Source organism: Ranitomeya imitator, chromosome 1 (assembly GCF_032444005.1).
Source record: "Ranitomeya imitator isolate aRanImi1 chromosome 1, aRanImi1.pri, whole genome shotgun sequence".
NCBI lineage: Eukaryota > Metazoa > Chordata > Amphibia > Anura > Dendrobatidae > Ranitomeya > Ranitomeya imitator.
Genome location: NC_091282.1, coordinates 909,613,557 through 909,641,159, shown reverse-complemented (window position 1 = coordinate 909,641,159; position 27,603 = coordinate 909,613,557). Strand labels below are relative to the sequence as shown.

Genomic DNA, 27,603 nt, shown 5'->3' with positions numbered 1-27,603 from the left:
CCAACCACTAACCATTAGTGGAGAAAACGTTTTGGTGTTGTCATTCATATTCTATGAATAAAGGCCAAGAAAACAAAAACTCGGCCGAGGTAAGTAAACTTTTGAGCACAACTGTATATATCATATTTACTATCACCATTTTTCTAAAAAATCCAGATTGTAAAAATATAACATTATTAATCCCCCATACTGTACTCGCTAAGAAAAAAAAGCTATGCATGTTTTTCAGTCGCCTAACCTCTCAAAAAAAAAAATAGAATAAAAAGCAATAAAAAAGTGATATACACCCCAAAAAGATATTAATAAAAAGATCAACTCAGTCCTCAAAAATATAAGACTTCACAAGCTCTACTGACAAAGAAAAATAAAGTCAGGATTTGACAACACATTTTTTTTTATTTTTTAAAAATATTTTTTATTTTTTAAAAAGCAGTAAAGCATTAAAAAAAATATTTAAATGTAGTATCTCCATAAATACTGACCTACAAAATCAAATTACAAATTAATGTTTACTGCACAATGAATGCTGTAAAAAGAAAAAAAAACTTGAACAACAATGGCAAATTTGCATTTATTTTTCTTTATTCCACCCTTGAAAGAATTTTCAATCCTGGTTTTCAGTACATTAGATAATAAGGTAAGCGGTGGCAATCAAACTTATCCCACAAAAAGCAAGCCCTACCGTGGCTACATTGACAGAAAAATGTAAAAAAAAAAAAAAAAGGCTTATAGCTCCTAGAAGACAAGGATGAAAAAACAAGACCATAAAAAAAAGATGAAAAATGGGCATGGTGGGAATGGGTTAAGGATCAGGTTTATCAATATTTCTGCACAATTAAAGAAATTGTAGCATAAGGACATTTTTTTAAATACAACACATAAAAAGTACATAAATATATTGTTATAAAATGTGACATACAAAATTGTGTTCCCTACAAAATACACACAATTTGAACTGTGTTTTTCACAAAAAAATATATACAATATTAACACTAGCCTTAAATAACACGTTTATGGTTGACCTGCAGTGCATAATTTATAAATAATGAAAATAGAAAATGAATGGTTCCATTAAGGCCCTCACAGACACTGCAAAGGCTCCAATTTTTCTTCGACCCTTGTGGAATCCAAGGATTCCTACATGTTCTGCGTACTGACTTCTTTGTATTTCTGGTTGGGCTGGATTGATTTCTTGAGTGCGTACCTGTAAAAAAGAAGCAAATGTTAAACATTCATACTTGACAATCAGGAGGAACTATGTGAAAGGTTTGATAAGATCCAAAGAAGGAAAAGCACTCACCGTCCGTGAAAAATATCCAATCTTTATTGTGGCTTCACATAAAATTAGCAAGACATAGCAGGGAGAACCTGTAGGTCCAAGAGACGACGGCCGTTTCACGCTCCTGCGCTTCTACGGGACCCGTAGAAGCGCAGGAGTGCGAAACGGCCGTCGTCTCTTGGAACCACAGGTTCTTCCTGCTATGTCTTGCTAATTTTATGTGAAGCCACAATAAAGATTGGACATTTTTCACGGACAGTGAGTGCTTTTCCTTCTTTGGATCTTATAGATGTTTTGCACTCTCTTTTTTCTGAATGAGCACCCGAAATCCGGTGTGGCATAAGAACGCAATTTCAGTCAAGAGGAGGTGGGATAGGTGTTCAGAGCTGAATGTGCGTACCACTTTTTTCTTTGTTACTTTGAATATGTGAAAGGTTTGTACTACAACTCTCAGGAGATTTTTAGAGTTGTCACCTTCTATTTTTCCATTGAAAATATGGAACTATTTGTTTTTCTGAACTGTATCCCTCCACCAGTGCGCCAAGCTCAAAGTTCACCAATTCCCTTAGCTTGGCTGTGAAGATCCCTGGCACGGAAAGTAAAAGCCCCTGCGTGGCTTGAGGTGGGGAACAAGCAGATGAAGGTGTCCAGCCGTTTCAATATAAAATTTCATCACAACTTAAAAGGTTCCAGGTACATTAAAAATATTGCGTCAAAGCAAAAACCAACGCATTTCGGACATTAAGCTGTTATTAGTCATGGTATTATATCCAAATGGCTAGTCACCTTGTTAGGTGATCCATGGAGCTCAAACCACAGGCAGCATGAAGAACAGCTTGGATGCGCAATTTAGGCCACTTTTATCATTCTCTGAATCATTCGGGCGTTTTAGAGAAAATATACTTTAAAGATTTGGCTGGGGACCATAGCCAAAGACAACAGTAGCTCTTCCCAGCACCACTTCAGGGGTTTTCCTCGTAGGAGAGACCTCTAGCATCGCTGGGAAGAGCTGGCCAAGGTCAGAGCTGGACTAGTCTGCACGCTGACTATGGTCCCCAGCTGGATCTTTGAAGTATATTTTCTCTGTAGTGCTGGAGCATTTCAGGTTGTGCCGACAGGTTGCGATTCATGCGGTTTAGGCGGCATGACTCATCTGACAGGTTCCCTTTGAATGAGTTGGTGCTCACTATCAGCTCCAACTTAAAGGGGTTGTCTTGGATTAACATATTGATGATCTGTAGGTTTGGTGATCAATATAAGTTTGGTGGGAGTCCGATACCCAGTACTCCACCGATTAGCTGATATCCGCTCTGGCCTAGTGTAAGTAATGTATAGAGTGGAACTCCGCAGTTCTGGACTTTACTTAGTGGGCGCCATCACATATTGCAGTTTATTTCCCATTTGCTTGGAGAATAGGGTGAGCAGAAAGATAAACTATGGGTCCACAGAATTCTATCAGTATCAGATTCCGGATTGGCGTCAGTGGCTTTTTTTATAATATTCACAATTTTAAGTCAAATTCATGGAATCTCTAATTTGCAATACCAGACACAGACACATATACAATAGTGGTGCTGTTTCTAGGAGTTCACACAATGTCTTTAAGAAGAAAAAAATTATGAAGTTGAAAAGAAATACTAAGTTGCTGTAATAACTTAATTCCGTTATACAAAAAAATGGTACTGTTATATAATATGGACACAACTTACCATTTATATGCAAAAAACGCTACCAGTGCAACTGCAAGAAGCAGCAATGCGATTAAAAAGATGGTGAGCGCCAGGCATTCCTCATTCATTGGTGACTTCACAATGTCCGAGTCTGTACAGCGAAGACCCCTATAACCACTTTCACACCTAAGGAACAAAAGGAATGTATTAGTTCAAATGCAAAACATTCCCATAATAATTCACCATTATTTCTAACCTCATCAATGCCAGAACTGAACGATGTGATAGGATTGAGCCAAAATAAGGCAGCGATTATAGGGGCACGTTTTCACCTTCTAAAAACAATCTCTCCTTGCCTTTAATAGGTAATGAAAGAAAATAGACTGAAGCCCAAAGATTTCAGCTTTAATGTCTGCAATTCACCAATTGGCACAATGGAAAATACAATTTGGCGGCTTTGGATCAGATTTTCAGTTTATGTAAATTATCAATCTTTTGAAATTAAATTCTTAATTTTTTTTAAACAATTTTCCCAGAGATTTTTTGGTAAATGTATTTAAAGAGAATCTGATAGCTCCATAATGTAGGGGCAGAGACCCTGATTCCAGCAATGTGTCACTTACTAGGCTACTTGATGCAGTTTTCTCTGTTGTAGATGTACAGTAGCAGTGGTCAGATTGTTGAGCTGTGTATAGCGCCGCCCACACCCCTGATTGGCTGCTTCCTGTGTACATTGTCAGGACGATGCTAATCACACAAATTAGCTGGACTGCCCGGCATGTGACACCTAGTCCAGTAGTGATAATCTTCTGCTGATAAACCACTGATTGTATTGAAACTACCGCAATCTGCTCAGTAAGTGACACATTGCTGGAATCAGTCCCTCTGTCCTTACATTATGCTGCTCTCAGATTACATAACAAAAACCTGCTGACAAATTCCCATTAACCATGAATTTCTAGGAGCAATGACGACACAGTGCACGATTCTGAAGGAAGATGCTGCAGAATTATTTCATGAAAAATGCAATTATAACTGTATTCTTGTGTAAGAATTGTATTCTCTATCAAAAAATGTGTCAGGAATCGTCACGTCGTCTTTGATGGTATACTAATACTAAATCACTGTAAAATAACTGGATTTCAAAACCCTAATCAGTTGTTATGTGCCAGATATACACAGTATATTGTTAATTACCTGCAGTAGTGTTCGTCCACATCTAGCAGGTACAAGCACTGACCATTTACACAGTACTTTCTGATTTCTTCTGCACATTCTACTATTCTCACTGCCACATTTGAAGTCGCAGTTGTAGGCACTACAAGAAAAGAAAAAAAAGAAAATCAGTATTTAGGGAAATAATCGAAGTTTCACACATTGCTCTGTTGAGTAAATATTATTTTCAACACTTTTCTCCTTTGTATAAAACTACTTTTAGGTCTCACTCACACATCTGTTTAAACATGTACTTGAGAAAATGGCACCAATGTGATCAGTGTGTCATCAGTGTACGGTCCGTGTGTCTGTTGTTACCTTCAGTGTGTGGTCAGTGTGTCCATTTTTACCATTAGTGTCATCCGTGTGTCCGTTTTACCATCAGTGTGTCATCTGTGTGTCCGTTTTACCATCAGTGTGTCATCTGTGTGTCCGTTTTACCATTGGTGTGTCATCTATCTGTCCATTTTTACCATTAGTGTCATCTGTGTGTCCATTTTACCATCGGTGTGCCATCTGTGTGTCCATTATTACCATTAGTGTCATCTGTGTGTCCATTTTACTATCAGTGTGTCATCTGTGTGTCCGTTTTACCATCAGTGTGTCATCTGTGTGTCCGTTTTACCATCGGTGTGTCATCTATGTGTCCATTTTTACCATTAGTGTCATCTATGTGTCCATTTTTACCATTAGTGTCATCTGTGTGTCCATTTTACTATCAGTGTGTCATCTGTGTGTCCATTTTACCATCAGTGTGTCATCTATGTGTCCATTTTTACCATTAGTGTCATCCGTGTGTCCGTTTTACCATCAGTGTGTCATCTGTGTGTCCGTTTTACCATCAGTGTGTCATCTGTGTGTCCGTTTTACCATCAGTGTGTCATCTGTGTGTCCGTTTTACCATCGGTGTGTCATCTATGTGTCCATTTTTACCATTAGTGTCATCTGTGTGTCCATTTTTACCATTAGTGTCATCTGTGTGTCCATTTTACTATCAGTGTGTCATCTGTGTGTCCGTTTTACCATCAGTGTGTCATCTGTGTGTCCGTTCTCCCATCAGTGTGTCATCTGTGTGTCCGTTTTACCATCGGTGTGTCATCTGTGTGTCCGTTTTACCATCAGTGTGTCATCTGTGTGTCCGTTTTACCATCGATGTGTCATCCGTGTGTCCGTTTTACCATCAGTGTGTCATCCGTGTGTCCGTTTTACCATCAGTGTGTCATCCGTGTGTCCGTTTTACCATCAGTGTGTAATCTGTGTGTCCGTTTTACCATCGGTGTGTCATCTGTGTGTCTGTTTTACCATCAGTGTGTCATCTGTGTGTCCGTTTTACCATCGGTGTGTCATCTATGTGTCCATTTTTACCATTAGTGTCATCCGTGTGTCCGTTTTACCATCAGTGTGTCATCTGTGTGTCCGTTTTACCATCGGTGTGTCATCTATGTGTCCATTTTTACCATTAGTGTCATCTGTGTGTCCATTTTACTATCAGTGTGTCATCTGTGTGTCCGTTTTACCATCAATGTGTCATCTGTGTGTCCATTTTACCATCGGTGTGTCATCTATGTGTCCATTTTTACCATTAGTGTCATCCGTGTGTCCGTTTTACCATCAGTGTGTCATCTGTGTGTCCGTTTTACCATCAGTGTGTCATCTGTGTGTCCGTTTTACCATCGGTGTGTCATCTATGTGTCCATTTTTACCATTAGTGTCATCTGTGTGTCCATTTTTACCATTAGTGTCATCTGTGTGTCCATTTTACTATCAGTGTGTCATCTGTGTGTCCGTTTTACCATCAGTGTGTCATCTGAGTGTCCGTTCTCCCATCAGTGTGTCATCTGTGTGTCCGTTTTACCATCGGTGTGTCATCTGTGTGTCCGTTTTACCATCAGTGTGTCATCTGTGTGTCCGTTTTACCATCGGTGTGTCATCCGTGTGTCCGTTTTACCATCAGTGTGTCATCCGTGTGTCCGTTTTACCATCAGTGTGTCATCTGTGTGTCCGTTTTACCATCGGTGTGTCATCTGTGTGTCTGTTTTACCATCAGTATGTCATCTGTGTGTCCGTTTTACCATCGGTGTGTCATCTATGTGTCCATTTTTACCATTAGTGTCATCTGTGTGTCCATTTTACTATCGGTGTGCCATCTGTGTGTCCGTTTTACCATCGGTGTGTCATCTATGTGTCCATTTTTACCATTAGTGTCATCTGTGTGTCCATTTTTACCATTAGTGTCATCTGTGTGTCCATTTTACTATCAGTGTGTCATCTGTGTGTCCGTTTTACCATCAGTGTGTCATCTGTGTGTCCATTTTACCATCGGTGTGTCATCTATGTGTCCATTTTTACCATTAGTGTCATCCGTGTGTCCGTTTTACCATCAGTGTGTCATCTGTGTGTCCGTTTTACCATCAGTGTGTCATCTGTGTGTCCGTTTTACCATCGGTGTGTCATCTATGTGTCCATTTTTACCATTAGTGTCATCCGTGTGTCCGTTTTACCATCAGTGTGTCATCTGTGTGTCCGTTTTACCATCAGTGTGTCATCTGTGTGTCCGTTTTACCATCGGTGTGTCATCTGTGTGTCTGTTTTACCATCGGTGTGTCATCTGTCCGTTTTACCATCGGTGTGTCATCTGTGTGTCCGTTTTACCATCGGTGTGTCATCTGTGTGTCCGTTTTACCATCGGTGTGTCATCTGTATGTCCGTTTTACCAGCAGTGTGTCATCTGTGTGTCCGTTTTACCATCGGTGTGTCATCTGTGTGTCCGTTTTACCAGCAGTGTGTCATCTGTGTGTCCGTTTTACCATCAGTGTGTCATCTGTGTGTCTGTTTTACCATCGGTGTGTCATCTATGTGTCCATTTTTACCATTAGTGTCATCTGTGTGTCCATTTTACTATCAGTGTGTCATCTGTGTGTCCATTTTACCATCAGTGTGTCATCTCTGTGTCCATTTTACCATCGGTGTGTCATCTATGTGTCCATTTTTACCATTAGTGTCATCCGTGTGTCCGTTTTACCATCAGTGTGTCATCTGTGTGTCCGTTTTACCATCAGTGTGTCATCTGTGTGTCCGTTTTACCATCGGTGTGTCATCTATGTGTCCATTTTTACCATTAGTGTCATCTGTGTGTCCATTTTTACCATTAGTGTCATCTGTGTGTCCATTTTACTATCAGTGTGTCATCTGTGTGTCCGTTTTACCATCAGTGTGTCATCTGTGTGTCCGTTCTCCCATCAGTGTGTCATCTGTGTGTCCGTTTTACCATCGGTGTGTCATCTGTGTGTCCGTTTTACCATCAGTGTGTCATCTGTGTGTCCGTTTTACCATCGATGTGTCATCCGTGTGTCCGTTTTACCATCAGTGTGTCATCCGTGTGTCCGTTTTACCATCAGTGTGTCATCCGTGTGTCCGTTTTACCATCAATGTGTAATCTGTGTGTCCGTTTTACCATCGGTGTGTCATCTGTGTGTCTGTTTTACCATCAGTGTGTCATCTGTGTGTCCGTTTTACCATCGGTGTGTCATCTATGTGTCCATTTTTACCATTAGTGTCATCCGTGTGTCCGTTTTACCATCAGTGTGTCATCTGTGTGTCCGTTTTACCATCGGTGTGTCATCTATGTGTCCATTTTTACCATTAGTGTCATCTGTGTGTCCATTTTACTATCAGTGTGTCATCTGTGTGTCCGTTTTACCATCAGTGTGTCATCTGTGTGTCCATTTTACCATCGGTGTGTCATCTATGTGTCCATTTTTACCATTAGTGTCATCCGTGTGTCCGTTTTACCATCAGTGTGTCATCTGTGTGTCCGTTTTACCATCAGTGTGTCATCTGTGTGTCCGTTTTACCATCGGTGTGTCATCTATGTGTCCATTTTTACCATTAGTGTCATCTGTGTGTCCATTTTTACCATTAGTGTCATCTGTGTGTCCATTTTACTATCAGTGTGTCATCTGTGTGTCCGTTTTACCATCAGTGTGTCATCTGAGTGTCCGTTCTCCCATCAGTGTGTCATCTGTGTGTCCGTTTTACCATCGGTGTGTCATCTGTGTGTCCGTTTTACCATCAGTGTGTCATCTGTGTGTCCGTTTTACCATCGGTGTGTCATCCGTGTGTCCGTTTTACCATCAGTGTGTCATCCGTGTGTCCGTTTTACCATCAGTGTGTCATCTGTGTGTCCGTTTTACCATCGGTGTGTCATCTGTGTGTCTGTTTTACCATCAGTATGTCATCTGTGTGTCCGTTTTACCATCGGTGTGTCATCTATGTGTCCATTTTTACCATTAGTGTCATCTGTGTGTCCATTTTACTATCGGTGTGCCATCTGTGTGTCCGTTTTACCATCGGTGTGTCATCTATGTGTCCATTTTTACCATTAGTGTCATCTGTGTGTCCATTTTTACCATTAGTGTCATCTGTGTGTCCATTTTACTATCAGTGTGTCATCTGTGTGTCCGTTTTACCATCAGTGTGTCATCTGTGTGTCCATTTTACCATCGGTGTGTCATCTATGTGTCCATTTTTACCATTAGTGTCATCCGTGTGTCCGTTTTACCATCAGTGTGTCATCTGTGTGTCCGTTTTACCATCAGTGTGTCATCTGTGTGTCCGTTTTACCATCGGTGTGTCATCTATGTGTCCATTTTTACCATTAGTGTCATCCGTGTGTCCGTTTTACCATCAGTGTGTCATCTGTGTGTCCGTTTTACCATCAGTGTGTCATCTGTGTGTCCGTTTTACCATCGGTGTGTCATCTGTGTGTCTGTTTTACCATCGGTGTGTCATCTGTCCGTTTTACCATCGGTGTGTCATCTGTGTGTCCGTTTTACCATCGGTGTGTCATCTGTGTGTCCGTTTTACCAGCAGTGTGTCATCTGTGTGTCCGTTTTACCATCGGTGTGTCATCTGTGTGTCCGTTTTACCATCGGTGTGTCATCTGTGTGTCCGTTTTACCATCGGTGTGTCATCTGTGTGTCCGTTTTACCATCGGTGTGTCATCTGTATGTCCGTTTTACCAGCAGTGTGTCATCTGTGTGTCCGTTTTACCATCGGTGTGTCATCTGTGTGTCCGTTTTACCAGCAGTGTGTCATCTGTGTGTCCGTTTTACCATCGGTGTGTCATCTGTGGGTCTGTTTTACCATCGGTGTGTCATCTGTGTGTCCGTTTTGACCATCAGTGTGTCATCTGTGTGTCTGTTTTGCCATCGGTGTGTCATCTGTGTGTCCGTTTTACCAGCAGTGTGTCATCTGTGTGTCCGTTTTACCATCGGTGTGTCATCTGTGGGTCTGTTTTACCAGCAGTGTGTCATCTGTGTGTCCGTTTTACCATCAGTGTGTCATCTGTGTGTCTGTTTTGCCATCGGTGTGTCATCTGTGTGTCCGTTTTACCATCGGTGTGTCATCTGTGTGTCCGTTTTACCAGCAGTGTGTCATCTGTGTGTCCGTTTTACCATCGGTGTGTCATCTGTGGGTCTGTTTTACCATCGGTGTGTCATCTGTGTGTCCGTTTTGACCATCAGTGTGTCGGTTTTACCATCAGTGTACGGTCCATGTGTCCGTTTTTTTATGGATGCATAAATATATTACAAAGCTTCTGATAGATCCAGACAGCACACGGATGGTGCATAGATGCCGTCCATGTGCTGTATGTGTTTTGCATAAACCCATACGCTTGTATTGGCCCTTGTCATCCGTGACAACAGAAAAAAAGTGACTCTGAGTGTTTTGTACAGACATACGGTCCGTGAAAAAACATAGCCGTGTGAGTTCAAGTAAAACATGAAAGAAAATTGATGTCTTACTTGTGGTTGTGCAGTTCTCTCCAGATTTACACAAAGGAGCAATTGTCTTCTGACACCACACAGTCTGTAGAATGGAGAGACCTACAAAAGAGATAAAGAGAAACATTAGCAAATAGGTCTAAAAAGAAATGATACATTAATGGAAATGGAACTCAAATGAACCATTTAGGCTACGTCCCCACAGTCAGGAGTTGGAAGCACTTTAGACGCAGCACATGTCCGCTCCGTCCAAAGCGCTGCCGGCTACTGAGCGCAGGTGATTCCGCATGTGATCACTGAACCGTGCGGAATCACCCTGCCCAATACATTGTACGGGTGAGATTTATCTTGCAGAGGATCGTGTCTCCGCAGGATAATTAGAGATGCTGCAGTCTGGAAAGACACGCCACATGTCTTTCTCCGCAGCTAAGCCACTGTGGACACATAGTAGGCATGGGATTTAACATCCACTATGCTGTAACATCTGGACGCTGTGGGATGTACGCTGCACAAGTATGCAGCGTCCAACCCGCAGCGTTTACTGACCATATGCACCTCCCCCAGAGTCTTGCAGAACATCTTACAGACTCATAGGTGCCGATTCATCATTGTCTTTGCACCTGTTTTTTGTGTTTTGTGCCTTTTTTTGGCGGCCAATGCTTAATTCTAGTAGCGTCGTTTTTTAAGTCTGTTTTATATTCACCCACCTGTTTTTGTCTAGTTTTGTGTGTCTTTTCCTTCTTTTTTTGTTTGTATTCAGTTTGTGCAGTTTTGAAGTCTATTTTCGCTCGCCTGTTTTTTGTTTAGTTTTGTGTGTTTTCCTCCCTTTTTTGTTTGCACCCAACTCTTATTTCTCTTTCTGCTTTTTTATATGTGATTGCCTGTTTTCTTTCCTTTTCCGCTTTGTGGTCGGAGTCTAGCGATTCCAGAAGTTTTTGCTTGATTCATCAATTGTGACTTTTCAAAAAGTCCCAAAATTTGGTGCAACTTCACTCTCTATCCTTAGTGTATTTTTGAGTGTCCCTGTATTTCGGCGTAATGTTGTGTCACTTTTGGCACCAAAAATCTGCAAGACAGCAACAGCAACACAAACGTTTGACTTTGCACCGAATTCATAAATTGAGATTTGCAATGTTTTATGAATTTGGAGCCCAACATGGCAACAAATGATGAATTGGAGAACATGGAGGTGTCCGCTGTTACATCGGGGCTCTACACTCTAACGTCGTACCCCTAACACTACACTCCAGTGTGTATATTTTACACCTATGGAAAAGTGGACACAAAGGTCAGGAAAGACTCAAGCCCATGAATCTTCCGGCATGCCATCGTTGTATTGCAGATCTCATGGCATCAAACACTCTGTAGTTATTTGCTAAGCAAATTTGCCTTTGCAGTCGGAAGCTTGGTGTCAGCCCAAGATGCGTGACCGATTCAATATTTGCCCTTGTGGTATAAGTAGTGATATACTGTGGGAGTGCCGCTGCAGTTATCACATCCTCAACCTCCTGGTTTCCAACAAGCCAAAAACACAAACAGAACGACGGCCCGCTGCTCGACGTTCTAGAATGAAGGGTGTTAGCGGATTTCTGGTAAATGAATGAGGAAGCCTAACAAGCAACTACATGAGTGGAAGCTTGTCTTAGCGTACTACTTATTAACATGCAAATGATCGTTTCCCACTATCGAAACATCTGGCTGCCCCCGGGTGTATGGAAGGACTCTTTGGTTTTACATATTTAATTATGTGATTGTGACTGCCGACATCATTTCATGAGTCACGCCGTTTCTTTGCTTAAGCCTTGAAATCCAGATACCTTTATTACTTCCAAATCTCTAAAGCTGTCGTCTTCCCGAAAACCTGCAATGTCCAATATTTTTTTAGCAGTCCATGTGTCCATGTAAAATATGAGTATAATCCATCAAAAATGTTATATTCTGACATTTTTGTCATCTTTTGAACTGTGTAGCTGATATAGGGAAAAAAATATATATTTTATATATTTTTATTTCTAACTTGTTTTACATGATTTACAAAAACTTGCCTATCGTTTAAATTTTTTAAAGAATTTAGCAATTTTTTTTTTAATTTCACGATTATTATTATGAAAAAAAAAATTGTAACTTGCAATTTTCACACAGGCCACTGGGGCTTTTTTAGACTTCTGCTTCCTGTCCTTGCTCAGTTTTCAGCAAGGCGACTTTATTTTCAGGGGCAGTAAGTAACACCTCTATATGCAGTTTATCCACCAATCACAATAGATGATGTCATGGCTGATCCTGCTCCCCCTCCCTTCACAATGACCTGTGCACAGGTTAATTAGACACGTTGATACAAACAATAGTGTCCAGGGTCTGACTATTGTTGCTATGTACATGTGTTGTTTCCTGATTCTAAAAAAGCCCAGGTGGCAAATGTGAAAATTGCAACATTTCTATTTCATTTTAATATAGGTTGTGATATGTATTTTTTTTAATACATTCAAAATAAAAACCTGATTGATATCTTAGGTACATTTCTGATGATAGCTTCCCTTTAAAGCTGCAATGCAGATAAGATGACTAGTCATGGGCATCACAGTGTAAAGTGCAGCTGATGCTTTGGAGAGTCAATGTCGAAATCTGTGTAGTCTGAAGCAAACATTGGCTCCATGCTGTGTAACCAATAACATATTCTCCATAGTTACAATGGAAGATGTTTATCAGTCCTTAGTTTGCTCATGGATTAACTTTAATGCTAAGGTTTCCTTTGCATACTTTCTATAGCCTGTCCTGTGTTTGAACATGGAATACCTGTGGGTAATAGAGTTATTATCAGTAATTGTTGGGTCGTAATAAGTATGTTTTCTTCTTTACACACTACGAGTGGCCATTTAACGTGTTTGGCTGGTGTATGTCAGGATACAGTTTCTTCTACTATAAATTACAATTGACCATACTTTTCAACACTACTGTATGCAATCATTTTTTAAAGGGAATCTATCAGCAGGTTTGTGTTATTAAATCTAAGAGCAGCATGAGGTAAGGGAAGAAACCCTGATTTCAGCGATGTGTCACTTACTAGGCTTGCTTTAACTGTTTTAATACAATCAATGTTTATCAGGAGATTATCACTACAGGACTAGGTGTCTCATGCCTCCTAGTCCAGCCACACCCCCAGCACTGATTAGCAGCTCTCTGTCACTATATAATAAACACAGTAAGCTGTCGTGTGGCGGGGTTATACACAGCTCAGCAACTGAGCTCTGCTAGATCTGCAGCAGAGAAAACTGTGATTCTATAATAACTGCTGCACCCAGTAAACTAAGTGATACCTCACTGGAATCAGGGACTCTGTCCCTACCTCATGCTCTAGCATGATGACACAGTGCTTGGGTCATGTGGAATATCTGATCAGATTACCAACACTATGAAGTTACGGGGTTCTCCACTACTTGGAAAACCCCTTCTTAAATGCTGTATTCCCCCAAAAAACCCAGAGAGTCACCTACAAGGACAAGCACCGTTCCAGTGATGTCTTCTGGTGATCGTGTGCTATTATTATGCCCTGCGAATGCCACAGCCAATCAACGGGCAGTAATGGGCTGCTTCTGACACATTCCTAGGACGATACTTGGGGAAGACGTGTGTGCCGCAGCCTATTAGTAGTCACAGATCGACTGCAGCGCTCACATTGCATAATAATGTCATGTGAATACCGGCTGACTCAGCACTGACTTCACTAGGACGGCGCCGGTGCGGGAGGGGAGTATCTTTTTTATTACAGGATATAAGGAGGGGTCATCCAACTGGTGGCCAAATCCTTCCACATTTCCTCAATTCTCTCTTTTTTTCGGACTGTATAGTAACATATAGGTATGATTGGTTAGCTGTCATAACACCGGTCGGTGTAGGGGAAGTTAGGAAAAGGTTTGGAAGGTTCATATAACTGCTATTATTAATATTGATGTCACCAATGAGATTTTTAGATTAAAAAAAACGAGTGTATAAAATGCTAATTTAATACATATCCTTCATATGAAACAGAAGGGCGTTGTGTTGTTGGATTGAAGCTCATATAACTAAAATAGCAAAGGGGCTAAAAAATGAATGATGTCCGGAAACTCACTAATTACACAACAACTTAAGAAAAATACAGTGTTAGCCTCTGTACTCTGCTGACACGATAGTAGCAAAGTCAGCGTTCTCCCAGGACTACATGCAATGGGCGAGATCAAAGTTTGCACCCAGCCCAGTCTTGCTTCACCGGCTCGGAGATGTCAGCACTTTGAAGCTTTCCGCAATGTGAAATAGATAGCCATCATAAATGGCTCAGCACACACCTCCGACCGTCCACCTTCTTCCGGCATACGATATGATTGAGAGTCCAACCACATGACTGCAGATTCGTGCACCTCTCTACTAGTTATTGCTCAAAGTACAATCAGAACTATAAAAAGTGGCATCATACAAGCTAATAGACCTCGATTATAAAACTACATGATCTTCAGATCTGTCTCTTGCCCAAGTTTCATAGCAATTGTAGCTATTATGAGTCAAACTGAGCTCACTAGATACTTAGGGCCCCAACAATTGACACACAAAATATCTGGTCAAAAATTCAACGCCGCTGAAGATGACTTTGTGCTGGGAATCAAAGACCTTCTGTTCTGGCCTCAGGGCCTCTTTAGGCCGTGCCAGATTTTTTTTTTACTTTGAAGGATTATCTAGCAGTCCAGGTCAATCATGACTGGCACATATATGGCTTTGTATCTATTATATTAATTAATTGGGATATTTAGAATCCAAAACCAAAACAAAATTCAGTTAGTAGGGTCTATAATGCCAATTTAACTTAGCCCTTTCCGACATCGGGTGTAATAGTATGCCAATGTCGGACACCTTCCCTTTGATGTGGGCTCCGGCGGTGAGCCCACATCTTTTCCGGCACATGTCAGCTGTTTTGAACAGCTGACATATGCTTGCAACAGCCGCGGGTGGAATCGCGATCCACCCGCGGCTGTTAAATGTTGCTGTCAAGCTCTGACAGTGGCATTTAACACGCGCTTCCGGCAAATTCAGTCCATCGGCATCCGTGTCACATGACTGCAGGTCACCGATGGGTTGGCATGACCACCAGAGGTCTCCGGAAGACCTCTATGGTTTTCACTGCTGGATTGCTATGAGCGCCGCCCGGTGTTCTGCACTCATAGCAAGTCAGCAATTCTGCTCCATACAGGCAGTCTGATCATGGTGCTGTATTTGAGAGAGGGTTACATACAAAATGCAAATATAAATTACAGTGAGCAAACTAACATTGACAGACTTGAAATGAAAATATAAATATCAGCTTCTCATTTCTTTCAAATTAACTCAAAATTAAAAAAATAACCAACATTAAAAAAAGCCATGAAAATCCCCTATTAGAAGCAGGTTGGCTCTGGTCAGTCAGTGAGTGAATCCCCAGTTCCTGCAGCGGCTTACATCATCTTTCCCAGCACGGCAGAATAGAGCACTTACTGATGGCCACTTTCTCAGTGGAATGCCATTCACAAAAGTACAACAAACACTGATGTGGTTTTGTGGAATGTGATTACAATAGCAGAGCATTCCAGTTATTAGCACAGCAACAGAGAAAGCCCTGATAAGACAAATCCGAAAGTAGCCGATGCCGCTGTCTCTGCCATTGTAGATGCGCAAACGTGGTGATGATGACATTGCGAAAAGCACGTGAAATAGTTCGTTGCTGGAGACGGACACTTTATGACTACAGCCTTGTGCAATGTGCCATTATAATAGTAAAATATAAATATGAGGCCATATGTGTGTATGCAGCAGTTATATATATAGCGGAATATGATAAGACTACGTAGTGACTTAATGCATGATGGAATTATCTCAGATTTTTTCAATAAGTCAATTTACAATACAATGGATGTGAATCTGGTTTTACATAACAATCTTTGTTATATACAGAGAAAAATAAGATTATTCATATCTAGTGTTGAGCATTCCGATACCGCAAGTATCGGGTATCGGCCGATACTTGCGGTATCGGAATTCCGATACCGAGATCCGATATTTTTGTGATATCGGGTATCGGTATCGGAAGTGTAAAATAAAGAATTAAAATAAAAAATATTGTTATATTCACCTCTCCGGCGGCCCCTGGACATCAGCGGGAGGATCCGGCGTCCGGCACGGCTTCTTTCTTCAAAATGCGCGCCTTCAGGACCTGTGGAATGACGTCCCGGCTTCTGATTGGTCGCGTGCCGCCCATGTGACCGCCACGCGACCAATCAGAAGCCGCGACGTCATTCCTCAGCTAAAGTCCTAGAATGAGCGCCTTCTAGGACCTGAGGAATGACGTCGCGGCTTCTGATTGGTCGCGTGGCGGTCACATGGGCGGCACGCGACCAATCAGAAGCCGGGACGTCATTCCACAGGTCCTGAAGGCGCGCATTTTGAAGAAAGAAGCCGTGCCGGACGCCGGATCCTCCCGCTGATGTCCAGGGGCCGCCGGAGAGGTGAATATAACAATATTTTTTATTTTAATTCTTTATTTTACACTTTAATATGGATCCCAGGGCCTGAAGGAGAGTTTCCTCTCCTTCAGACCCTGGGATCCATGAGGATACCTTCCGATACTTGATGTCCCATTGACTTGTATTGGTATCGGATATCGGTATCGGCGATATCCGATATTTTTCGGGTATCGGCCGATACTATCCGATACCGATACTTTCAAGTATCGGACGGTATCGCTCAACACTATTCATATCCCATGATCATTATATTACCAAAGCACTGCGGATGTTCACGTGACAATCTGCACCCCTAAGAAGCCAAATCCTTGATGTCCAATCTGACCCCATATTTACAGTATATACAGTTAAGTCCATATATATTTGGACAGAGACAACATTTTCCTAATTTTGGTTATAGACATTACCACAATGACTTTTAAACAAAACAATTCAGATGCAGTTGAAGTTCAGACTTTCAGCTTTCATTTGAGGGTATCCACATTAAAATTGGATGAAGGGTTTAGGAGTTTCAGCCCCTTAACATGTGCCACCCTGTTTTTAAAGGGACCAAAAGTAATTGGACAAATTAAGTAATTTTAAATAAAATGTTCATTTCTAGTACTTGGCTGAAAATCCTTTGTTGGCAATGACTGCCTGAAGTGCTGAACTCATGGACATCACCAGACGATGTGTTTCCTCCTTTTTGATGCTCTGCTAGGCCTTCACTGCGGTGGTTTTCAGTTGCTGTATGTTTGCGGGCCTTTCTGTCTGAAGTTTAGTCTTTAACACGTGAAATGCATGCTCAATTGTGTTGAGATCAGGTGACTGACTTGGCCATTCAAGAATATTCCACTTCTTTGCTTTAATAAACTCCTGGGTTGCTTTGGCTTTATGTTTTGGGTCATTGTCCATCTGTAGTATGAAACAACGACCAATCAGTTTTGCTGCATTTGGCTGGATCTGAGCGCACAGTATGGCGGCTCTGAATACCTCAGAACTCATCCGGCTGCTTCTGTCCTGTGTCACATCATCAATAAACACTTGTGACCCAGTGCCACTGGCAGCCATGCATGCCCAAGCCATCACACTGCCTCCGCCGTGTTTTACAGATGATGTGGTATGCTTTGGATCATGAGCTGTACCACGCCTTCGCCATACTTTTCTCTTTCCATCATTCTGGTAGAGGTTGATCTTGGTTTCATCTGTCTAAAGAATGTTCTTCCAGAACTGTGCGGCTTTTTAGCTGTTTTTTTTTTAGCAAAGTCCAGTCTAGCCTTTTTCTTCTTGATGCTTATGAGTGGCTTGCACCGTGCAGTGAACCCTCTGTATTTACTTTCATGCAGTCTTCTCTTTATGGTAGATTTGGATATTGATACGCCGACCTCCTGGAGAGTGTTGGTCACTTGGTTGACTGTTGTGAAGGTGTTTCTCTTCACCATGGAGATTATTCTGCGATCATCCACCACTGTTGTCTTCCGTGGGCGCCCAGGTCTTTTTGCATTGATGAGTTGACCAGTGCTTTCTTTCTTTCTCAGGATGTACCAAACTGTAGATTTTGCCCCTCCTATTATTGTAGCAATTTCTTGGATGGGTTTTTTCTGTTTTCGCAGCTTAAGGATGGCTTGTTTCACCTGCATGGAGAGCTCCTTTGACCGCATGTTTACTTCACAGCAAAACCTTCCAAATGCAAGTATCACACCTCAAATCAACTCCAGGCCTTTTATCTGCTTAATTGAGAATGACATAACGAAGGGATTGTCCACACCTGTCCATGAAATAGTCTTTAAGTCAATTGTCCAATTACTTTTGGTCCCTTTTTAAACAGGGTGGCACATGTTAAGGAGCTGAAACTCCTAAACCCTTCACCCAATTTTAATGTGGATACCCTCAAATGAAAGCTGAAAGTCTGAACTTCAACTGGATCTGAATTGTTTTGTTTAAAATTCATTGTGGTAATGTCTATAACCAAAATTAGAAAAATGTTGTCTCTGTCCAAATATATATGGACTTAACTGTATTACTGACTGCACACTAAATCGACATAAGAATAAGTAAACTTTCTTGTTAATTCGTTTCTTTCATTATTACATTTTAAAGATGTTTATCTCAGGAGTCAGGACAAAAAAATGATGGCATATCTCTATGTGTACTAGCTTTCTAAATACAATCAATAGAGTAAGCCACAAGTATCTAATCGGCAGGGATGCATCCGCTGTGATACCTGCCAACTGAATCCATTGTCAATGCCCAGAGAAATGTGAAATTATATATGAATCACAACACAATTTAATGTGGTCTAAGCTGCAGTGCCCAAGAATGGCTACTTGAGCTGCAGTACCCAAGAATGGCTTCTTAAGATGCAGTGCCAAAGAATGGCTACTCGAGCTGCAATACCCAAGAATGGCTACTTGAGCTGCAGTACCCAAGAATAGCTAGTTGAGCTGCAGTACCCAAGAATAGCTACTTGAGCTGCAGTGTCCAAGAATGACTAATTGAGCTGCAGTACTCAAGAATGGCTACTTGAGCTGCAGCGGCCAAGAATGGCTACTTGAGCTGCAGTGCCCAAGAAGAGCTACTTGAGCTGCAGTGCCCAAGAATGGCTACTTGAGCTGCAGTGCCCAAGAAGAGCTACTTGAGCTGCAGCGGCCAAGAATGGCTACTTGAGCTGCAGTGCCCAAGAAGAGCTACTTGAGCTGCAGTGCCCAAGAATGGCTACTTGAGCTGCAGTGCCCAAGAATGGCTACTTGAGCTGCAGTGTCCAAGAATGGCTACTTGAGCTGCAGTGCCCAAGAATGGCTACTTGAGCTGCAGTGTCCAAGAATGGCTTCTTGAGCTGCAGTGCCCAAGAATGGCTACTTGAGCTGCAGTACCCAAGAATGGCTTCTTAAGATGCAGTGCCAAAGAATGGCTACTCGAGCTGCAATACCCAAGAATGGCTACTTGAGCTGCAGTACCCAAGAATAGCTAGTTGAGCTGCAGTACCCAAGAATAGCTACTTGAGCTGCAGTGTCCAAGAATGACTAATTGAGCTGCAGTACTCAAGAATGGCTACTTGAGCTGCAGCGGCCAAGAATGGCTACTTGAGCTGCAGTGCCCAAGAAGAGCTACTTGAGCTGCAGTGCCCAAGAATGGCTACTTGAGCTGCAGTGCCCAAGAAGAGCTACTTGAGCTGCAGCGGCCAAGAATGGCTACTTGAGCTGCAGTGCCCAAGAAGAGCTACTTGAGCTGCAGTGCCCAAGAATGGCTACTTGAGCTGCAGTGCCCAAGAATGGCTACTTGAGCTGCAGTGTCCAAGAATGGCTACTTGAGCTGCAGTGCCGAAGAATGGCTACTTGAGCTGCAGTGTCCAAGAATGGCTTCTTGAGCTGCAGTGCCCAAGAATGGCTACTTGAGCTGCAGTACCCAAGAATGGCTTCTTAAGATGCAGTGCCAAAGAATGGCTACTCGAGCTGCAATACCCAAGAATGGCTACTTGAGCTGCAGTACCCAAGAATAGCTAGTTGAGCTGCAGTACCCAAGAATAGCTACTTGAGCTGCAGTGTCCAAGAATGACTAATTGAGCTGCAGTACTCAAGAATGGCTACTTGAGCTGCAGCGGCCAAGAATGGCTACTTGAGCTGCAGTGCCCAAGAAGAGCTACTTGAGCTGCAGTGCCCAAGAATGGCTACTTGAGCTGCAGTGCCCAAGAAGGGCTACTTGAGCTGCAGTACCCAAGAAGGGCTACTTAAGATGCAGTACCAAAGAATGGCTACTCAAGCTGCAGTGCCCAAAAATGGCTACTTGCGCTGCAGTACCCAAAAAGGGCTACTTAAGATGCAGTACCAAAGAATGGCTATTCGAGCTGCAGTGCCCAAGAATGGCTACTTGAGCTGCAGTACTCAAGAATGGCTACTTGAGCTGCAGTGCCCAAGAAGGGATACTTGAGCTGCAGTACTCAAGAATGGCTACTTGAGCTGCAGTACCCAAGAAGGGCTACTTGAGCTGCAGTGCCCAAAAATGGCTACTTGCGCTGCAGTACCCAAGAAGGGCTACTTAAGATGCAGTACCAAAGAATGGCTACTCGAGCTGCATTGCCCAAGATTGGCTACTTGCGCTGCAGTACCCAAGAAAGGCTACTTAAGATGCAGTACCAAAGAATGGCTATTCGAGCTGCAGTGCCCAAGAATGGCTACTTAAGATGCAGTGCCCAAGAATGGTTACTTGAGCTGCATTGCCCGATAATGACTACATGAGCTGCAGTGCCAGGCACAGTCACAGTTATGGACTTTGCACTGCTGAGTATGAAAGTTATCTGACTGTGATTCACTAGCACACCAGCACTGCAAATTCTTTGTTCTGCTCAGTGAAGGCAGTCCTGCAGATGGGATACTGCCAAACATACATTGTTAGTCTGTTTTATGGATATGGTATGAGTGCAATATCCTGGAAAATGTAATTTTTTACTATGTTACATTAGCCATAGCATGCTTGTGAGATAAGGAAAGTAGACTGAGTCTCATAGTGACAAGATCTGTATTCTACGGAGTGAGAATATGTTGATGAAACACGCATAAAATGTAAATTTATTCTAACAATTGACACCTCAGTGATACTGATCTGTGAGATAATTATGTATCCAAAATGATAAACCATAAGGGTAGTTTTGTTGATCTTCTGTTTATGGTAATGATACCACTGTGAAGCACATAGCAATCGAAATGTGATGCAACAACATTCTTTCTATGAAATGTCTAACGTCAGAAGTGAAAAGGTGAAGAGTCAGGTTAATAATAAACTATAAGACAATTAGACTGACCTTGGACAATGCTTATGTGGCTCACTAGACAGGAGTGTTTTTCTAATAGTTTTATGCCCACACTGCAATTTGCACACCATGGCGGCCCATCTTAACGCAGAGATCAGAAATGAACTAAGCGCTCTGTATCCTAATTTAAGCATGTCATACACATTAGACTAATGTTGTCCGCACTTGGCAATAGCGACAGACTCGCCAGCACTCTAAAGTGTATGTATGGGTGGGCGACAAACTGATTGTTGGAGATGCCAATCAACCATGTCCAATTTTGGATGGCTGATCGCTTTACAAGAGGTAAACCACCAGCAGATATGTCTGACAGCGGCTCTCTTAGAGAATGAAGGAGAGCTCAGCTGAATGTGTGCTACTGTGCATGGGAGAGATGGTTGTCGGCTGAACGAGTGTCCAAAGCATTGCCAAACCGACAGCCATCTAGTGTTTATGGTCATCTTAACACATAAGGGGATGTAAATGTGCTGCAGTCTATACCATAGGTCAACCCTCTACTTGTTGAACAAAGTTTCTGAAAATAATTTATCCCGAGGCTCACTTGTGACCGCCATTGACACGCGTTCCCCTATCGGCTCTACGTTATCACATACTTAAACATCTTGCTCTACAAGCACAGAGTATCACTATCTTTGCAGCACTCTTCATGTACATGCTTGTTCAGATATGTAGGAGGTAGCACATATTACAATACTGATATGCAAATTGAGAAATACAGTAAATAAGGTTTCACTGTCTGCATGGATATTTGGAATAAAATATCCACCAGTTAAACAGAAACTCCAGTAGCTCATATTAACTATGGGTTTGGTTAGAAATGAAGTTTGCAAGCTGTAATTATGACCAACACCGTCCAAAAATGTAGCCAGGTTTAGAAATCTGGCTCAGTCTGGATCTCAGACATTTTTGTGTTTAACCTTTTTCCTTTGTATTAATGGGAGGGATAGGTTAAGTTCTCACATACTCTTAGTCAGCTAACAATTCCAAATACCTGCCTAGAATGAGAAATATAGATCATCCACAGCTACAACAGGATGATTTCTCTAGTTTGACCTCAACTCAAAAATGCTATGTCCTATGGGGAGGTCTCAGTTCCCTTCCACTTTCTGGTAAGTTAACTCTAGTTCTGTTAGTTTATTATACTGAGGAATGTGACATAAACAGGGCACTCCTGAATATCCCCTACCAACAATCCAGGCGGGTCAGATTACAAGTATTTTCATCATTGTCTCCTAATCTATAAAAGCACAAAAACTACATAGGCATCAGGCATGTACTGTAACACCAAAACTTCAGGTGGTCATACTCTTTATGAAGACGTAAGTTGGGAGATTACACATACATCAAAGAAATTATTATCTGGAAAAAGATTGCTTCAATGTAATAATTTTTAGTACATATTATCTGTTCTGGCTGAGATCGCACAGTGCATGTGTTGCATGCAATGAACAGCCATGCCCACCTGTGGCCATGAATGAAGGCATGAGTTTGCTGTAACATTGAGGTGTTACCTACAAATTTGTGTGCTTATACAACCCTGCAGAAGGGTGCAACCTATGACTGGCCGTAAATGTTTATTGACGTCGGGCAAAGGCCAAACAAGGTTTATGGAAATAGCCTTTCAAAGAAAGATGGTTTGTGGACTAGTGACTATGGAATGAAAATTTTGAACATGACCAACATTGTTTTGGACCATGAGGGTGTGCCATAGGTGAGCACATGCCAAACATTTCTGCCCACAGTGCGACTTCTGCATGCAGCCCACAGTCATGGCTACCTGCAGCCATTAATGAAGTCAAGAGATTGTTGTAACATTGAGGTGTTACCTAAAAATTTGTGCGGCTATAATAATAATAATAATAATCTTTATTTATATAGCGCCAACATATTCCGCAGCGCTTTACAGTTTAACAGTTTCAAACACAAAAGTCATAAGTAACAACGTTAACAATACAATAATTAAAGCAAAATAACTATTCAACTCTGCAGAATGGCACACCCTAAGACTGGCCATCCATGTCTTTTGATACCTGGCAAACAACAAACAATGTTTCTGGAAATGGCCTTTCAAAGTAAGATCGGTTGTGGATTAATTGCTATTGAATGAAAATTTTGAACATGACCAACATTTCTTCAGACCACCAGCGTGAACAAAATTTGTGCCAATAGTGTGCTTCCTGCATGCAGCTCTCAGCTCCCCCCTGCAGCCATGAATGAAGGCTAGAGATTGTTGTAACTTGTCGCGTTATCTACAACTTTGAGTGCTTGTTCAACTATGCAGATGGGCGCAACCTAAGACAAGCAATAAACGTTTATTGAAACCGGGCAAAGGCCGAACGGTGTGTCTGGAAATGGCCTTTTAAAGTAACATCTGTGGACTGGTGACTATGGAATGAAAATTTCAAACACGATCAACATTGTTTCAGACCATGAGGGTCAGTGATAGGTGGGCGCAAACAATAAATTTAATTGTTGTTAAATTTCATATAACAACTATTCATTACAGTTTAAACAGTCCATTTTCATCAGCTGTAGTCTAATCTGTATTTCTTCTAATGCTGTTCTCCCAAGAATTCATTGTAAAAATTATTAAGATATTAAAGAAGTTGTCCTATAAACAACATTTATCACCCATCCACAGGATAGTAAATTATTTTATCAATCCAGGTGATTTGACTGCTGAGATCCTCACTGATCCAAAGAATCAGGCCTAAAGTCACTTATGTGATTTGAGCAGTATTGAGCATAGACTGTGAATGGAGTAGTGCCTGCACATGCTCACTACCATTCCATACATACCAGTAATTTTTGGACTTTCTCTTAAGGCAAAACTTCTTTAACTGGTCTTTGCAAGTCATTGATATTGTTAATCTTCAAACTACATATGCATGACCAGTGCAAATGAAGAAAAATGTAATGTTTGGGTATACTGCATGCCAGTTCCAGCGTCTCTGAGATCTCCAATGAAGAATGACATTTGTCTTGGCATCATATCTTAGTGGCTGAAAGGATTAAGGGCTACAGAATGTAGTATCCCTTATGATATCCACCATTTGCAAACCCCATAGCTACCTGCAGATCGTTCAATGATTTTGCCTCTTTCATTGCTTGACAATTTTTGAAAATTTAAGATCAAACCTAAGGTGTAGTTTAGATGGTAAAGTTGGTTACATTTTTGGATCCAGTTTATGGCCTTCACCAAAGACCTCATTGGTTCCACTGAACCAAATCTCCATAGATCACCATAGGCTTTTATGGTGCTTAAGGTTTGGTTCAGTAGAAAATATGAGGTTTTGATATTCTGGGTTCAATAAATTATGGGCATATTATGGACCTCTGTAAAAAGTGCCTGACTTTGAGATTATATATTGCAGGGCCAACTCATAGAAATGGGTGAGTTTCTACAGGGTGGAACAAAAACGATAAAACATCAGGGAAACATTGAAAGCCCATGCTACTGGAACACAGATGAGACTCAAATCTTGACCTCAGTGACTAGTACATACTCTATATTCAACATACATGTCAACAGGGTGGAGCCCAAGCTAAATGGCATCAGCATGGACTCTGGATGTATTACTATGTTTGATAGTATATATATATATATATATATATATCTATATATATATATATATATATATATATATATATCTTCTTACATTCTTGCCCATTTTGGGCTTAGTAGTCAAAGGGGTGGACCTAACTAGTAGTGATTGACAGCTGTCAATCGCTGATTAAGACCGTTCACTTGATTGGTAAGTTTAAAATGAGCAGGAAATGAAATGAATAAAATGCAAGTCAATTTGTTCCAATTCTCCTGTTCTATAACAGAAGGCCCGCACATTGTTCAGGTTTTCCAAGCTGACTGGTTCTCTTTAATCAAATATAGCTTAAAGATGCCTCATAATAAAGCAGGGAGTGAAATATTACAAGGGATAATAAATCTGTTTACATGCTCATTTGTCAATGCTGTCACCAAGCCTAGTCATCTACTTTTTCCCATAATCAAAAAAAAACTTGCAGTAATCCCTGTCCTGTAGTTTCAGTGGCGGTGCTATACATAGCATTGTTGCTGGATTAGCAGATAATGATGTCATTGTTATGAAACAGGTAATTGAATTACTGGAGGAATATTGTACAGTGTTGCAAAATTAGAGGTGGCCATGCACAATGTAGAGTTGTCAGACCAGAATCCACTCGGGCGACAGCTGTCAGCCCTTATGCTGCACTTGGCTAAACTATGCATGTTTTGTCTATGAGGATATAATGGGTGAATGGCTAGTAGTCACCTCTGGCACCAATAACCCTAAAGCAAACTGAAATCAAAAACTCCTACAAACAAAATAAATATTGGTATTTTAAAATAATTATAGTCTTATTTTTACTTATTTAAAATATAGACTATCACTGATAAACTATTACAACTTTATAGTGATCATTTCAATACCAATATATCTTTTTTCCAAGAAGAAAAATTTAAACCTCCAAAATTTGCGAATACAACTTTATATATCCCAACACAATACATTTTTTTAAACCTTCTAATTTCCTTTTGTCTAGGCAAAATGTATTAATGTATTAAAATACCTTTGTGCTATTAATGTATAGCAGGAAGCTAGAATTTTCTTAGGACCCATAGTAAGGTACGTTTTATGGGATATGAAATTTGAGCGTCTGTGTAATAGTTGACAATGATTTATAACCATAGGTGTGTGGTTCTCCATAGCATTTCAGAAATAGTATACAGTACATATGAAGACAATAATCAATCATACTCACAAAATAAAACCAGTGAACTGGAAAGCCTTCTCCAACAATTCATGCTGGCCATTGGTGGTGAGAAATAGGCGATCTCTTGATCTTCAAGCTTAGGTTCTTCTTGACTTGTCCTTGCAGGGTTCGGAGAGCCTTGGTATGGAGTATTGCCTACAGAGGAATGACTAAGACTTAGTCTTCAGGCAGGTTTCCCTCTCACTTTGGAATGCTGCTCTTAATTCTTCAGCTCTACTGTGACCTCTTAGCTAGCACGTCATTTATATAACCAGCCCTGCTAGATAACTGGCTTGGCTCAATTTCCACTGCAGACGTACAATAAAGGAGGAGGAGATTTTTTTTTCCCACTCATTCCTTTTTTTCGTCATTCAGCCCACCAGTCGGAAGTTAGGTTTTTAAGCTTAAGTAAATCATCTGATCCCACATGTATTTAATAGGAGCTGTAAATTTTAGTGTGATTGGTGCTTAAGAGGAAGTAAGGAAGAAAAAAGTATTTCTCTTTCATCCTCTCCCTGCTGCCTTCACTTCCCACACCCAGGTAAAGGGCTCACCTATGACACCAGTTAGTTAACTCTTCAAATTCACAAACTTCTTAGCAAAAAATATTTTAATTAAACGGAGCTCTGGACGTTAATTACCACCAAGTCACCTTTAGTCTACATAGAATTAACCTACATAACAAGTAGAGTAACTTTACACATACCTTAAATTACTTGCACTGCACTGTACAGCCTGGTATATAATCCACAGCTGCATTCACAACTCTGTAGACTTCAGAGCTGAAATCTTCTTAGCTCTAAGTCGGCATAGGTGTTGCTCTGGAAACTTCCATTCTGGGAAATGTCATATTTTCACCATCCATTGTACAGTAATCCTTTTTGTGAAAAACTTAGGCCATGTTCACACATAGCGTCCTGTCCCTGCGGGTTTTCCCACAGCGGATTTGATAAATCTGCAGGGCAAACCCGCTGCGGTTATCCCTGCAGATTTATCACGTTTTGTCCTGCGGGTTTCGCTGCGGGATTTTTCTCCTACTATTGATGCTGCATATGCAGCAATATGCAGCATCAATAGTAATGTTAAAAATAAAAAAATAATGATATACTCATCCTCTGATGTCCCGATCTCTTCGGCGCTGCAGGCGGCCGTCCGGTTCCAAAGATGCTGTGCGAGAAGGACCTTCGTGACGTCACGGTCATGTGACCGCGACGTCACCGCAGGTCCTGGTCGCATAGCAAACCTGAGACCGGACGGCCGCGTGCAGCGCTGAGACTTCAGAGGTGAGTATAACATTATTTTTTATTTTAATTCATTTTTTTACCACAAATATGGTTCCCGGGGCCTGGAGGAGAGTCTCCTCTCCTCCACCCCAGGTATAACCCGCACATTATCCACTTACTTCCCGCATGATGTGCACAGCCCCATGCGGGAAGTAAGCGGATCAATGCATTTCTATGGGTGCAGAATCGCTGCGATTCTGCACAAAGAAGTGACATGCTGCGGCTTATAAACCGCTGCGTTTCTGCAAGGTTTTTCCCGCAGCATGTGCACAGCGGTTTGCGGTTTCCAT

The 27,603-nt window shown here is 41.4% G+C and overlaps 1 protein-coding gene across 1 annotated transcript; it reads right to left on the bottom strand.

Moving 5' to 3' along the window:
- Positions 1–379: 379 nt before the first annotated feature.
- Positions 380–26,271, bottom strand: EREG (epiregulin). The gene is made up of 5 exons (XM_069743495.1): positions 26,040–26,271; positions 9,972–10,052; positions 4,147–4,267; positions 2,989–3,135; positions 380–1,204 (listed from the first exon to the last, which is right to left on the bottom strand). Exons 1-5 carry the CDS (start codon positions 26,089–26,091, stop codon positions 1,138–1,140), a joined length of 468 nt encoding a protein of 155 aa, XP_069599596.1. The 5' UTR covers positions 26,092–26,271; the 3' UTR covers positions 380–1,137.
- Between the last annotated feature and the right edge of the window lie 1,332 nt (positions 26,272–27,603).